The following is a 15496-nucleotide window of genomic DNA, read 5'->3' on the forward strand; positions in this document are numbered from 1 at the left end:
AACTGATACATGAATGCTGTTAGCAACAACTTTTATTTGTTTCAGTAAAAAATGTTCTGCTAGTATTTGTGAAGTGTACTAGAAAAAAGTTAGTGTCAGCTATAGCCAATTAACTGGTCACTAGCTCATTGGAGGTAACCTCCTTGTACCTTCAGTTAACCCTTTTTTCAAATGATCACTAGAAAGAAAACTGTTATCTTCAACTCTTGGAAAGGACAGAAAGGCCCAAGAGCCTTTGCCCTCCAGTAAACAAACCGTCAATGAAGGAGGCCCCCAAAATATCAAGATGAGTTTTGTGTACCTTCAGGCGGTCTTTTTAACTGAGATTTTCGATAAAACAGCATGTAGGCACTCTCTTTACCCTGAAATTGTTTCTCAATATCCTTCTCCTTGATCGGCTGGACTTTTGAATCATTCAGATCAAACCAATGGCAACCAGCAGAACTGTCTCTTAGCCCAGTAGGTTTTTTTTCTGAATTCCACTGGACGTCATTCTTCTGAGGAGGGCTTTGGAGATCTTGTCCTTGAGAATCTGACTTAAATGGGAGCTTGTGTTTTCCTTTCAGACCAACTTTATTTTCATCAGGACTGAACTGAAATATCTGAGGATGATTCTGCAAATACTAAAAGGAAAGCAAGGATACAATGAAGAAGATACCCAGTTTTAGATATAGCAGCCTGCATTAGCTACTTCACCTGATTCATCCTCGAATTGACACACAGACCCCATTCCTTCAAACTTGTTTTTTTTAATGATGCTTCCTCATGTATTTCCTCAGTTTAGACAGAAAAATGTCATTTTCCTACCACCACTTATCTGTCTCATCTTTTATATGCTGTTGCTGGCTTCATTTCTTATGAAACTTCAAACTTTCATGCAAGAAATTGCAAAAGAATTGTTTTCATCATACATGCGTCATGAAGAATTAAATCAGACTAACTCCTGAATTTCAAGGATTGCTTGAGACACTGGAGTCCTTTTAAAATACTTCTCACAAGTGCATACTCTCTGTCCCTGGAAAGGTAGCATAAGGAGTGATGCTCTGTAGGCAATCAAGAAGCTTCTGCTTTTTCAGACACACAGAGAACCCTCCCAACTAGTTTAGCGCTCTAACATTGGTACTTTCCGCTCCCTAGTCTCTGCAGAAGTGCTCCCTTCTGTATTTATCAGACAGGGATCTTCAGCTCAATTCTGGTCTGCTGGGTTGTACCTTACCCAAATTAATGCTGCCCATTGTAGCATCTCAAAAACTTAAAATCTACTCGCTCAGTTTTGCTCAGTCTATTTACTCTGTTCTCTACTTTCATTTCAGCAGCATGTAGATACTTAAAACAAGCTTGGTGTCCACATTACACAAAACAAAATTGTGGCTATTGAGGGATGGGGGCATGGGGATGACACCAACCGCCCTCCAATCCCCCACAAAACTACAAAACACACCCAACCCCCTCAAAAAAAAAAAAAAAAACAACCCCCCCAAAAAACCCACACACCAACTAAACAAACCACAATAAACAAGAACAACCCCCCAAAATCTGAATTTCAGTTTCAATCTTAATCAAAACCTCATTTGCTACTTCAAAAAGTGTAAAACAATTTATAGTTGTTTCAGTAAGGCAAGTCCTGCATTGATCAGCATGCTTTTGGTACAGATCCAGCACTTGTGAAAGTGAGACTTGCATTCAGATTTCACAACTACTTTTAAACAATGATTGTGAAAACTACATTGTCAGCTCCATTCAAAAAACAGTCAAACATGAATTTTCCACGTCTATGACACAAATACTGAAGTATTTTCCTTACAGCATTAAAAAAAACCCACAGTAATCAACTCACAAAATAAGATTTTACTGGAAGTATTAATTTTATGGACATGCCCTAATCTACCAAGAAGTGGCCTATGTTTTCAAAACCTTGTTTCTGTTATGACTGTGAAGAAGTACTATATTTCATCTTTAATTCTCATCAGTTCTTCCATGTTCTCCTGGTTTCAGCCAGGATAGAGTTAATTTTCTTCTCAGAAGCTAGTGTGAGGCTGTGTTTTGGATTTGGGATGAGAAAATGTTGATAATGTGCTGATGTTTTGAGTTTGTTGCTAAGTAGTCAAGGACAATCCAGCTTCTCATGCTGGCCTGCCAGCGAGAAGGCTGGGGGTGCACGGGAAGCTGGAGGGGACACAGCTGGGACAGCTGACCCAGGCTGGCCAAAGGGATATTCCACACCATACAATGTCACGCTCAGTATATAAAGCTGGGATGAAGAAGAAGGGGTGGAAGGATGTTCGGAGTGATGGCATCTGTCTTTCCAAGAAACCGTTACGTGTGATGGAGCCCTGCTTCCCTGGAGATGGCTGAACCCCTGCCTGCCCATGGGGAGCAGTGAATGAATTCCTTGTTTTGCTTTACCTATTAAACTGTCTTTATCTCAAACCATGACTTTCCTCACTTTTACTCCTCCAGTTCTCTCCCCCGTCCCACCATGGGGGAGTGAGCGAGCGGCTGCGTGGGGCTTAGCTGCTGGCTGGGGCTAAACCACGACACATGTTTAAGTGGTAGTGGCGTTGTTGCAGTTTCATCCACAGCCACAAGTGAAACAAGGTTAAGTAGGTAAGGTTAATTCTTTTATAGGTCAACCGTATAGGTAGGAAAAAAAAAAAAGATAAACATTTTCAAGCAGACAACCCCTTGAGAATTTTGTCTGTGTTCCCCAGTGTATTACTTTATCTTACAAACCTCTCTTACACATGCTTTATCTTGCTAGTCCAAGTGCCAGTATTTTCAGTTACCATCTTACTGACTATTCAATAGGAATATAAATGTAAAGTTTTCTTAACAGTAAAAACCAAATTAACATACAGGCATATTACCTTTCGTAATCCTCCATATTGTTTTCGGTATTTCTTATTCCAGGATACCCCTTTTTTCTCCAATAATTTCTGCCCTAATTGATCCACAGGAATCTGTTTAGATTTTTCCTACAGAGGAATTAAAAACTAAGATAACAAAGGCTACAAAAATCAAGCGATCAACACAAAGAAGCCATTCTGAAGTGCTTATAATTCCTGTTTGTTAATAAGGCAATGTAACATCACCTTTTGCAACAGCTTTGGCAAGCTACTTAAGAAATATTCAAAAAGGGATGTTTTCTGTATGAAGAGCCGCTATTAGTATTAGTCAGGCTAAGTTCCAAGTTTTATATGGTTCACGATAAGTTCAGAAGAGTTCTGTAAACTGAAACCTGCCCACTCTTGCATACACTAACCCCTTCTGCTAGGTTCCTGAATATCAAAATCAAAGCAATAAACTCCTTACATACCATACCTCTGATAAAATCCCTTTCAACACTGCCATCGGATTTTCTACTTCATTGGCATTTTCAGTGTTTCTTAAAGCCTTATCTTCAATCAGTCTATCCTCTTCTTCCTGTATAAGAAAAATAAAAGACTCACAAATACTGTTGTTTCGCGCATAACTAGTGGTTTTCAATTATAGTCTGTATTAACATTAGCATGCACTATTTAAAAGTGCAAAAGAAGTTCTGATAAGCTGCCTCTGCCAGCTGCTACGGACTCTATATTGTCATGCAGAGTATCGACTATCAGGTTTTTTTAACAGAAGAGACATTTGTGTTATTTACAAACAGCCAGCCAGAGTCATTCATTAAAATGACTGTGCTAGTCTTGACCAAAGATATTATTTCATCTGGGAAAGAAAAAGGGAGCCCAATAATGTGAGATAGTTCAGCAGATAGGAAAGGTAAAATTTGCTACAAATTCTTCATAGAGATCGCATACTGTGGAAAACTAGCCTTCTCAATGAGGTAAGAGACCAAATGCCTCACTAAAATATTCATTAGTTTGTGTGTACATTTCATCCACTAGCTCTTAATACTCTTCTGAAAAATGAGACATACCAAGGCAGAAAAACCTTTCAGACTTACTTCTAATTGCCAGTTTCCTAATTCATCCACATCTTTGATATAAACATGATAGTGTCCTCCATAGCAGCCACCTTTATGTATAATAACAGAGAAGAGCTCATACACGTACTCTGAATCATCCATTTCAGTCTTTAAAAAGAAAAAAACAATAATAATAACAATAATATATATCAGTAAGTCTTTCACACAAGGACAGTTTTACACCATCAGCATACCTTTGGATATTTCTCAGTGTGCATTCGCACGTGCAGAGATTGAAATGGCTTTTCAGGGCTCAGGAACACAGGTATGGACTGACACACCCACAGACCAAGGCACAGGCTTATTAAGCAACTTTTTAAGCATGATTGTGAACAATATTGGAAATTCAAAACTTAAAATAATGAAATGGCTGCCCAGGGAAGTGGTCACCATCACTGGAGGTGTTAAAAAAAAAGCGTAGACATGGCACTTTGGGACATGGTTTAGTGGGCGTGGTGGTGTCGGGTTGACAGTTGGACTTGCTGATCTTAAGGGTCTTTTCCAACCTTAATGATTCTGTGATTCTGTGATTCTAAATACTGATGCAAATAATAGAACAGTTTAAGCCTAGTTATGAACAAACAGGTTGTTTTATTTAAAAAACTAGAGAAAAAACAAGTAACACACGTATACACAAACAAAAAGAGGCTTCCTTAAATGCAAACACTGAGAAATTTCCAAGCTTGCATTGCAACATTTCAAGAAAAACGTCTTTTTCCGTAACAGTGCCTCTATTACATATATTCTTTATATATTTTAAGGATCAAACATTGTCATCAAGCACTGGTATAGCTCAGTTTATAGTAAAAATACATACATACGAATGCAAAGACATTTCTAAGAAAAATTAAGTAACTACAGCCACATAAAACATATATAGCTAAATTTATACATTATGTTATCAGACAATGACGATACAAAAAGAAATTTAATTTCTATTTCCAGGTGATCATCCTCCTTTCAAACAAATGTCAGATTAAGGTTTAGGTCATTATTATACCCTTTCCCCTCGTATGGCTATAAGGTATTTCCCACTCAGTTAGAAAGTGGTCTTTTGGAAACAAATTGGAATTCCAAAAATTGGGATTTAGGGACAGAAGAAAACCCCACAAAGTTTCTCTGACAAAATGCAGAATAAGAGATAACTGGTTCTTGAGATAGAGGTTCTCTGCAGACTATATAGAAACTTTAACAAATGTAACAGTACAAACCTGCTCACAAAAAGGCCTCAGATTTATCTGGATAGGGAACGTATAGCAGCTTGTTTCCTTGTATCGTTCACACTTCTCGAAGTCAAAGTTAAATCTCAGGAGAGAAATGGTGAGAAAGGGTGGCAACTTGCGGAGTTTAGCAGACTGTAAAATGATTTAAAAAAACACCAAAACTGTAAGCACACAGTTATAACAGAATAGTGTAGCGCTTCCACCTTGCTATGGTCAACTTTTTATTTTCCAACAAAGCTTTGTTACAACCAGGCAGACATGACCAGTGTCTTCATTTTTAAAATGTCTTCCTTAATTCTCAATTCCCCTACCAACTAAACATCCTAAAAGCAATCTCTTGATTCCTTCCCCTGAATGGCAATCACCGGTCCCATACTTTATTCTCCTACAGAAAACAAAGGAGGACATTGCTGAAATTCTAGTCAGCAATTACATTTCCATAGTCCACATGTTCTTTGAGAGAGGATTTTCTTGAATTTTATACTAAGAAGCAGCAGTTTCAAAGCCCTGGGTTTGTGCTTACACATGAATTTAGACTACAGCATCTTCCCAGCAACTTTGCTCTCGGCCCCTTCCTCAGCATCTGCCACACAGACCCTGGGAGCCCAGAGAAATAAGCACAAACACTTAGCTGCCTCTTCTGGCACTTCAGAAGAGGACACAGCTTTGTGATAGCTTTGCCATTCCCAGATGAACAGCGGGGCACTCAGCATCTGGCATAGGGCCCAAAGCCACTCAAAAAGAAAAGCTATGAATGAAGCTCAACCTACAAACATAGCCTACACACTTGCTTCTGCTGCAAGGAAAGGATATCAACTCAGGCTGGGGCTATTATTCTTTTGCCGCATCCTGCACATCTCCTCCAAGCACAGCATTTGTACTTCACCTGAGGTTTATTCCAATGACCACTGAGGAGTCTTACAGTTCTTTGGGTTTGTATGACCCCAAGTACAGGTCAGGGCTCGTACAGACACAATGTTTTCAAATGTGGAAGTCAGAAATTATACTATCTGTCATAGAATGTATTGAGAGTAGCCCTGAAGAGAAGGACTTGGGGGCATTGGTTGAGGAGAAGCTCAGCACGAGCCGACAATGTGCACTTGCAGCCCAGAAAGCCAACCATATCCTGGCTGGCATCCAAAGCAGTGTGGCCAGCAGGTCGAGGGAGGGGATTCTGCCCCTCTGCTCCATGCTGGTAAGACTCCTCTGCAGTGCTGCATCCAGCTCTGGAGCCCTCACCACAGGAAAGACACAGACCTGTTGGAGCGGGTCCAGAGGAGGGCCACGGAGATGATCAGAGGGATGGAACACCTCCCCTATGAGGACAGGCTGAGACAGTTGCGGTTGTTCAGCCTGGAGAAGAGAAGGCTCTGGGGAGAGCTTACAGCAGTCTTCCAGTACCTGAAGGGGGCTACAAGAAAGCTAGAGAGGGACTTTTTACAAGGGCATATAGTGATAGGACACAGGGTTATGGCTTTAAACTGAAAGAGGGTAAATTTAGATTAGATATAAGGAATAAATTCTTCACTATGAGGGTCGTAAGGCACTGGCACAGGCTTCCCAGACAAGTTGTGGATGCCCCATCCCTGGAACTGTACAAGGTCAGGATGGATGGGGCTTTGAGCACCTCGGTCTAGTGGAAGGTGTCCCTGCTCACGGCAAGGGGGTCAGAACTAGATCATCTTTAAGGTCCCTTCCAACCCAAACCACTCTATGATAACCAGCTCTGACAGGAGTATTTTGTCCAGAAAGAGATCACCTCCACATGTATTTTGCAGCCTGCTGCTGAGTGACTGTTGGGCTGCCTTCAAATGCAACAGAAATGGTCTGAAAAATGTCACCAGAATATATCACAGTGGCATTTTGCTTAAGATCTGCCAAGCTGCTGGAAGAAAAGGGCCTTGACTAAGATCTGTGGGCTACGATGAGCACAATGCTGTGCCTGAGTAGCATAGGGTAGGTGTACCCTGGAAGATCCTACAGCCAGCCACAGAACAACAAAGCAAGACTTAAAATTCTCCATTTATATAGGAAAGGACATTCAAGGCAGGAAAGCCAACATAATCCATTTTAGTAAGGAAGAATATTAATCAAGATGGAACAACTTGGTACGTGAGCACATCAGGAACTCTGGTATGAAGCAAAATCAAGCATCTTGTATCACCTCTGAATAGAAGCGTAGATTCAACAGACACACTTCTTTGAGCGTCCTTTCCAGTGAACCTTTCCAGTGTTTCCACACAACTCTCCATTTGCGGAGCCATACCAGAGAGCCTCCCAGGAACACACATACAGTTTAAGAAGCCTTCTGAATTAGGTATTTCGTTTGTGTCAACTGTGAGGACTGAATTGCAGAGCTTAATGGCACAAAAGATTTTGCATGTTCTTCCAAGTTTAGGGTGAAAATCAGACGGTACAATTAAAATTTGATGAGGTTCTGGAATATGAGATTCTTCAACTACTAATATATGTAGAGGCCAAGACAAAAAAGGGGGAAGAATAACACCCAAAGACCCACAGAGTACTGAAGGCAGGGAGGAATGGAGTGGGTAGGTATGGACCGTCTTGTCTTTGAAACAGGTTAGGTGTGGGAAGGTAGTCACATTGTTAGGCAGCTGCCTTCCCAATGCTGCCACCAAGCCTAGAGTGACCCAGCTGGCACCTCACTTGCTGCCAGTGTTGACTCTCAGTATAGCCTGCTGCGATCACGCACATCGGGCCTGCAGGGCCACAGAGCCACAGGCAGCAGCTGTGCTGACACAACATCCCTCCTTCCCCCTACAGTCTTTTTTTCTTGAGGTTGTCCATTCATACTCTGGCATCCCCCCGCTATATGTCTTCTTACCCAGGTTCAGAGTTCCCGCTGTCTTTTTGCATGGATGACCACATTTGAGAGGTAAGCAACTGTTCTCTTGCACCCCCTTGTACACAGCAAAGTTTAACTCAAACAAGCCCTTATAACCAAGCCACATGAGGCACTGGCAAATGTTCGTGAACTTCCAAGTTACTGATTAACTTTGCCTGTCCTCAGCTTGCCTTTGCACCCTCTCCCTTCCACACTAAGGGTGCTGCAAGGGTTGGATTGCACTCATCCTGCCACAGAAGGCAGTCACCGCAGTAGGCCAAAGAGCTTCACAGTTTTTAAGAGGGCATAATACATCACAGTGAACTAATAGCTGTCTATGTCCATTTCCCCTTTACAAAACATAGAGGGACTAACAGGAAAAAAGAGAAACTTTCATTAAAAAAAAATTGTAACATGAAAAAACAGAAGAAAACCAAACATCACTTTGTACCATTCTGGAAAAATGCAATTCAGACACCTCTACAGAGCTCTCACCTGACTGCCCTTCTGGGACCCTGGTTAAGGGGAAAGATGACAAGACACATAAAAAGTCTTAATAAATTCAATTGTTATGGAGAAACCAGTCCAAACTGTCAAAAGCCAGACAGGGACAAGCTGTCAGCACAAGGATGCTGTAGGGTGCACTGGCATAGAGACAGTGACCAATGTGATCAGCCACACCACCATTCAACAAAGCACTCGGGGTCATATACAGGGGTCCTCTGCAGGATACCAATGTCAACAAGTATCAAGCATCTGAAGCTTTCCCAAGGCACCCAAAGGTGAAGGCAGGAAACCAGGCAGACAAAGGAGTACTCCATCCTGGATGTCCCTGAGCTCCTGGGGATCACTCTTAATAAACACCCCAGGCTTAATGTCAACAGTTCTTAGTCAAACACTGAGGAGCTCCAATGACTCGGCTGAGGAAAGGGTTACTGCATTTATCTTTACAAGTAATTTTTAAAAGAACAACTCGAAACCAACAGTTCTCACCTACAGCTGAGGACAGTTCAAAGGAGCAAATCATTCACTAGATTATGACAAAGCAGCACAACTCAACAGATAAACCCACTGGCTTCCTTCAAAAGCGTCTTCAAGCTACTGCCTGAAGGAGAATACTCTTTCACAGTCTGTACTCTGACCACAGGAACACGACTTTGCAGCTTTGCTGTGCCTGGATTTTTATCCTCCTCCCTCCCGGCCTCTCAGATGGAGGGAAACTCCTGGTGGTGCCCATGGATGGAAGCCACTGGCTTAGCATGTGACAAGTGGTTGAAAAGCTCACCAAAAGAGAACACGAAGTGGTGGTGGTTACTTCTTACCAGAAGTAAGCTGGCAGATGGGAATGACACCGGCACACACGGTGAAAACCTACCCAGGGTCTTACACACTAGAAGAGCTGGATGGTTCCTTGTATGAATACTTCTTATTCACCTGAAGGCTCTAGCACTACAGAACATATTGAAAACACCTACTAAGGTGCAAGAACCTGTTCAGCACCAGGGAAACAATGCAACACCTGGATCAACAGAACCCATTGCCTTCTGCAGAGTAACAGTTGTTCATTATTTTTTCTCTCCCATTTGGGTTCTTCATGAGAGAATTTCAATGATTTTCTTCATTACATGGACCTGTTTATTTTTTCTTTATGCTCTAGTTTATCTTTTAGCCTGTCCTCTGAAATGCCCAAAGCTAGAGGCAGTAGAGGTGTGAGAAAGAGGCAATACTCTTGAAACTACATGCCATCCCATTCACCACCGGCTAGATGAAAGACTGCAACAACATTCAAGTCAAGAAAGGAGTCACATGAGCTTTTCTTGACATAGTTGCTGAGGTTTAAAAAAAACAGGTCAGATTTTGGCATCCTCTTGTTATATACAGTCTGATTAAAGATAAGGATCTTTTTATTTCAGAGTTAGATGGCAGACACAGCCGTAAACAAGTTGCTAAACGTCAGCAAACTGAACACTAAGAATCACCAATGCATTACCTTCGAAGCTTCAACAAGTTTATCACAGGCTCCACATCGATACAAGTTCTCATTTTCAAAGTACTCTTCTTCTACATACATGTTCCACAGGGCCTCCTCCAAGCCAGCAACACCTTTTACCGCCACTGTTAGGTCTAAGAAATCTTCCTACACAGGAAGTACAACAAAAAAATATGGTAATATAAGTGGTGTAAGTTCATTGTAAATTAGAAAGATACTCATCCCATTCACCACAGCAGATATGGGCACCCAGTTTGCTTTCATCGTTGATTGGGGGGCAGGGGACACATGACAAACAAACCCCATATATCCACATAAGAGAAATTAATTAAAAAAAAAAAGAATTTTTTTTTACATTACAAGAGCAGTAAAAGAATATAAAGATATGTTTTACTGTTGCTACCCCACTGTTCAGCGCTCTAACTACATTTACTGAAAGCAATGCTTGCTGATGGTTAAAATGCAACAGCAGTTGTTTTTTCACCTCTGAGTCACAGCCTGATGTAGGTGGCTTAGAAAATGCCAGCCAAGACTTCGTAACAAAGTCATGCATAATTTTCACATGCTTTCAAGTCCGCAGTGCCCTAACCAATACACAATAAGTAGATTCAACAAGGCGACCAGTGACACTCAAGAAAGAGGTCATTATTTTTGGAGTTTAAAAAAAGAATATTTAAAGTATCTTCAACAGACTGAACAGAAACCTATCCTGGAAAATCCCCTGGCTTTACCTGTCTCTCACTGATATTCTTGCATTCTTTACAAACAATCTGGTTGACAACAATCCCATGGTACAATCGATTAATAAGGTCATGACCTGAAGTCCCCACAAGGGAAGTTTCCAAAGCACTGAACAGAATCCGATTTAATTCTTGCACATCATGCTGCCTCATTTCCTGCATGACAAAAAAACCCCAAACACTTTAAGATATAAAATAGTGCTGTCTGCGTTGCTTATTGCTTAACAGCAGCATATATTAAATGTGACAAAGGCAGTTGCCTCTATGGCTACCCATGTATTTACTACCTTGAGTAGTAAATTACTACCTTTATTATTATTTGTTATTCTTAATTTAGTTATGCTCTCTAAGTAGCTACAAGTACAGAAACTATAACCAACACAAGACACTTTCACTTGGGTAGATTTAGACTAAACTCTAAGATGAGTTACACAGTTCAGTTTAGGTAAGAATCTAAGTATTTGAACGACAAGAACCCTAATTACTGTTGGAAAAAAGTTCTTGTAAAAAGGAAAAGCTACTGAAATTGTATTTAACAGAACAATTTTCTTCTGCTGCTTGCTGTAAACAATTGGCGTGTACTTCATGTGGAGCTACAACAGTATGCAACCATAGGTGGACCCAATTCAATGCTATCTCCACAGCTTGAAGTATTTTAAGATATTTCTTAAATGTCACACTTCAAAAACAAATAAATCTTTTCCGTTCAGGAAAAGGCTTATCAATGATGGTGTCATTGACAATGATTTGTACCTCATGGCTGTTCCATCCGAAGCTCTCAGTAAGGTCTGTTGTAGATGCAGCCTGCTGGTCCAAGAGCAGAAGCTGAGCAAATAACCGTTGAAGTTGTAATGGAATTATTCGAACCTAGAAATATATAAAAAAACCCCCACATAAACAAAAAACCCAACAGATCAGAAAGAGACTTCAAACCAATCATTTAAATAAAAAGAAAAATAATTTAGTACAAAACTTGTAATAAACCACCACTGTCTATGGCTTCCATAACACAGGTTACTCAAGTCACACTAAAACATCATTCAGACTTGATTCCCAAAAACCTACAGTGCCTGACCTTACTCAGCCAGATATAGTCATGGAACATACCTTTTCTGATAAAGCAAAACTGTACGGATTAAAATTAAGCCATCATCGTAGTAAAAAAGGACAACTTTCTCTGACATTTTTCATAATACTAAACTCTAGCAGGTCAGCTACAAGACATCATGACATACAGATTTAACATGTGCTACTCCTTGCTTAGTAAAGGGCTTGGTGGTGGGGTGGAATAAGACTGAAAGGAGAACAGTTGATGTCACATACAGGTAGCTGATCAAGCTTGTTATCTTTGACTGAGAAAGAAAAAAAATTTCCAAGCAACCAGGTGTGTCACTTCAATCCAAGAACTGAAGAACGAAATTCTGTAGTCAACTTGAGTACGCACTTTTTAAACAAGGATTAAATTCCAGTCCCAAATCATCTTGCACATAGGTGGGCTGTTAAACCTTCAGACAGCCTCAGTGCAGTCATCTAGGCCGCACACACATACTATCTTTTTTTCCTGGTGACAAATAAGTCATAGCACTGTAGCTTTACAGAAGAAAAAAAGTATAAAAAAGGACTGTGCAGACTTTGGGACTGTTCCTGCTCTCCTTGAAGACAAAATCATCTCTGTCATCAGTTTCAGCAGAAACAGGCTCAATATCTTACTTCTGAAGCAAAAGCTTATGGCACTGAAAATTTACATCTGTGTGCAAAATCAAGTATCAGCCAACCAAACTGCCTTTAGGTGTCGAAGTTAGGATTTCATTCATTCTCATAAGTAGTTTTATGCAAATTTAAGCAATATTCTTCAGAATCAACATTCAGCAGTGACTAATGACAAGAAAAGTTTAAATACCTTTGCATCTGGTTTACTGCTATCATCCAGAGTCCCAAGTTCTTCAGGTCCTAGAGAGAACAGGGCCTCTGTAAATGTAAAGAAAAATGCCTTATTTAAAAAAAGAGAATGTCTCCTCTTAAAATACAATACTCCAAAATAAAATCTTTAAACTGTCAAGCATTATGATGCTATTCTTTTTAGCAAATTAAGACATTAAACAACATTTCTGAACATCATTCATCCTTACAACTGGTTCAAGCTGTAACAACAAAGCATAGGTAAGCATGACACTGTTTAGATGGCAAAATACCTCATTTTTTTAGGAATTGTAGTGGTTGCATTAAAAAATGAATGACACTTTATGGACAGCAATAACCTCTCTTATTTACTCAAACTGTAGACTGTCTACCTGTAAGAAAATGTAATGTTTGGAATACTTAGTTTTGTGCAGAAGTGACAATACTAATTCTACAGACCAATAGCTCTGAGTATTCTGTAATAACTTATATGAAGTGAACGGAAATAAACTGTTCCTGAAAACAATCTGCATTTGTGGTGTTTCTCTTAATAAATAACTAGAAATGCAAGTGACTGTAAAATATTAATCCCAACATTAGTTTAAGAAGGTTTTGAACACATTACCTCTAAATTCGGGTGTGAAAAGCAGAGTCTGCAGAAGGGAATTGAGGTAGCAGGTCCCACCCTGATTTTTGATACCACTTAGGTTGGTGAAATCCCTGGGAGATGGAGGCTCAGAATCTCTGGGCTTTGCTTTCTTCCCTTTTCCACAATGATTGTTTGAAATAAAGGAAAAATCCTCTTCAAATAAGTCTCCAAACATTGTGAAGGCAAAACAGTCCTTAAAAAAATATAAAATTATCTATTTACTATAAAAAATACAATTGCATCCATTCACCTCTAATCCTCCAAGATGAACCTTTCAGCCCTGACTAAAGAGTTTGTAACTTTTTTCATTTTATTCTATTCATTCTAAAAATGAATGTCAGATCCATACAAAAGTGTGCACTAATATAACAAAAAGAAGGGTGAATTAAAAGCATTTATGTTAGCACAGGTCTGAATAAACTTTTAACTAGAATCAAATACATCACATTTGAATTTTGCATAAGCAAACATGTGCATAGTAAAATAAATAGGTCCTTCTAAACACCTGTAATTAACTACTGCTCAAGTTGCCCAGTTTCGTGCAAGAAAGGTATGTAAGACCTCTCAAAATCATCAAAATCCTTGCACTGTCTCTCAACAAATCCACGTGCACTAGTAACCTGCCTCTGTATTGGCCAGTTCAGATGGGAAGAGTGTAATAAATGGTCAAAAATACAGTGATATTTTATGAAAATATTATCTCTGCTTCCAGATGTTTGAGAGCCAGAAACTCAATGGCAAACTGATTCTTCTTCAGGGAATTCTTCTCAGTCCTTTTTGGAAGTCTTGTGACCTTTTAGCACGTACCAGGATTCCCAAAGTTAGCTCCCTTTCATCTTATACTTGCCAGCCCACAATTTCATTTAGTATGCTGTAGCTCTTGTATTGGCAGTGAGTAATCAATGAGTTACACTGGATCAGTGAATAATCATTCTCCTATCTACCTTCATTCCATTTGCAATTTTACAGATCTTGCCATGTTCCACTCAAACATCTTTTCCAGACAGAAGCTTCCACAAAGACGTATTCATCCCTGCAACTGAACTTGTCCCCTAGCTTCAATTATCCTTATCTACCTCCTCTGAACCCCTTAAGCCTCTCCTTTACCTGTTTCTGAGATCAGAGGACCACATCTGCCTACAACGCTCAAGATGCGCGCAAACCGTGGCCTTCTATAGCTAAATAATAATGTTCTAGTTTGTTCTCTTTTTGTGCAACTGCTGAGCTCTAAACAACTCTTTTTTTAAAGCAACGTTTATTATTACCGCAAGATCTCACTCCTGTATGTTCACTTCATACCCCACCACTACCTATGCACTTTACAGAAACACATGTGTAATATATGCAACCATAAAGCTGTGATCATCTTGGCCCCATGCTACACCTCTTTGCACTCACCTACAATAAATATTATCTGCTATTGTTTCCTTCAGCTGCCCATTAGCATAAAAACTTTAAAGCTTCACTGATAGCACATTTCTTTACTGTAATATATCAGTGGATTTCACAAAAAATTTAATCATCTCAGCATTCACTCTTTATTTCTGATAGTTTATGATATGCTGAATGCAGGCCCTAGCAAAAATACAAAGAAATCCCTCCTCGCTCCTCTCTCTGACAGCTGATGCTCCATTTCCTATCTTTTAGCTAATTATTTAATCAAGCAACAACTTTCATAACCCGTGTCAGCTTAATTTCTTGAAGAGCTTTCAGTGTCAAACTTCATTGAACGCCTTTTGAAAATCCGAACGTAGCTGACAGCTCCGCATTCAACCAACCAGTAGTTCATCAGGCATCCCCTAAAACTCTTTATAAAAAGAGTTTTATAACTCTTAATAAACACTAAGTTACATTAAGCCCATTTTAGTCCTTCCCACAGCAGAGCAGTTTTCAGGCAAAAGGCTGTGCTCAGAGCAGCTGACTATGAAGCAGTGTGGCAACATTCACCCTGTTTGTTCTATAATGCTTCTTCAGCACTTCATACAATAGATATCCCCTTATAAATTGCCACAAAATAAAATTATGTGGCTAGAGAACACAGACAAGAAAGAAATCATTTTCATCTCTTTGCACTAGGTTTTTTTCGTCTGAAAGCAGCTCTCATACCTTGATCACCTAAAAAAACACCAAAAAACCCACAAACCAAAAACCTGTAAAGGTCCCACTTCCCATGCTTCAAGCCATAATAG

At 39.9% G+C, this 15496-nt stretch overlaps 1 protein-coding gene across 2 annotated transcripts in view; it reads right to left on the reverse strand.

Annotated features, from left to right (window-relative positions):
* Positions 1-14357, reverse strand: part of USP40 (ubiquitin specific peptidase 40) — a 38191-nt gene extending 23834 nt beyond the window's left edge. The window contains exons 1-11 of one of the 2 annotated variants that reach the window (XM_010282712.1): positions 14319-14357; positions 13284-13500; positions 12660-12727; positions 11513-11626; positions 10751-10915; positions 10020-10166; positions 5173-5316; positions 3941-4069; positions 3322-3423; positions 2868-2975; positions 302-623 (exon numbers count right to left, since the gene is read on the reverse strand). In XM_010282712.1, coding sequence (XP_010281014.1) covers positions 302-623; positions 2868-2975; positions 3322-3423; positions 3941-4069; positions 5173-5316; positions 10020-10166; positions 10751-10915; positions 11513-11626; positions 12660-12727; positions 13284-13482 — 1498 coding nt within the window. In that variant the 5' untranslated portion in view covers positions 13483-13500; positions 14319-14357. Of the gene's footprint in view, positions 1-301; positions 624-2867; positions 2976-3321; positions 3424-3940; positions 4070-5172; positions 5317-10019; positions 10167-10750; positions 10916-11512; positions 11627-12659; positions 12728-13283; positions 13519-14318 lie in introns of those variants that run through there. The other variant, XM_010282711.1, reaches the window with a different exon arrangement.
* Positions 14358-15496: the final 1139 nt, after the last annotated feature.

Source organism: Phaethon lepturus, unplaced genomic scaffold (assembly GCF_000687285.1).
Source record: "Phaethon lepturus isolate BGI_N335 unplaced genomic scaffold, ASM68728v1 scaffold3312, whole genome shotgun sequence".
Taxonomy (NCBI): Eukaryota; Metazoa; Chordata; class Aves; order Phaethontiformes; family Phaethontidae; genus Phaethon; species Phaethon lepturus.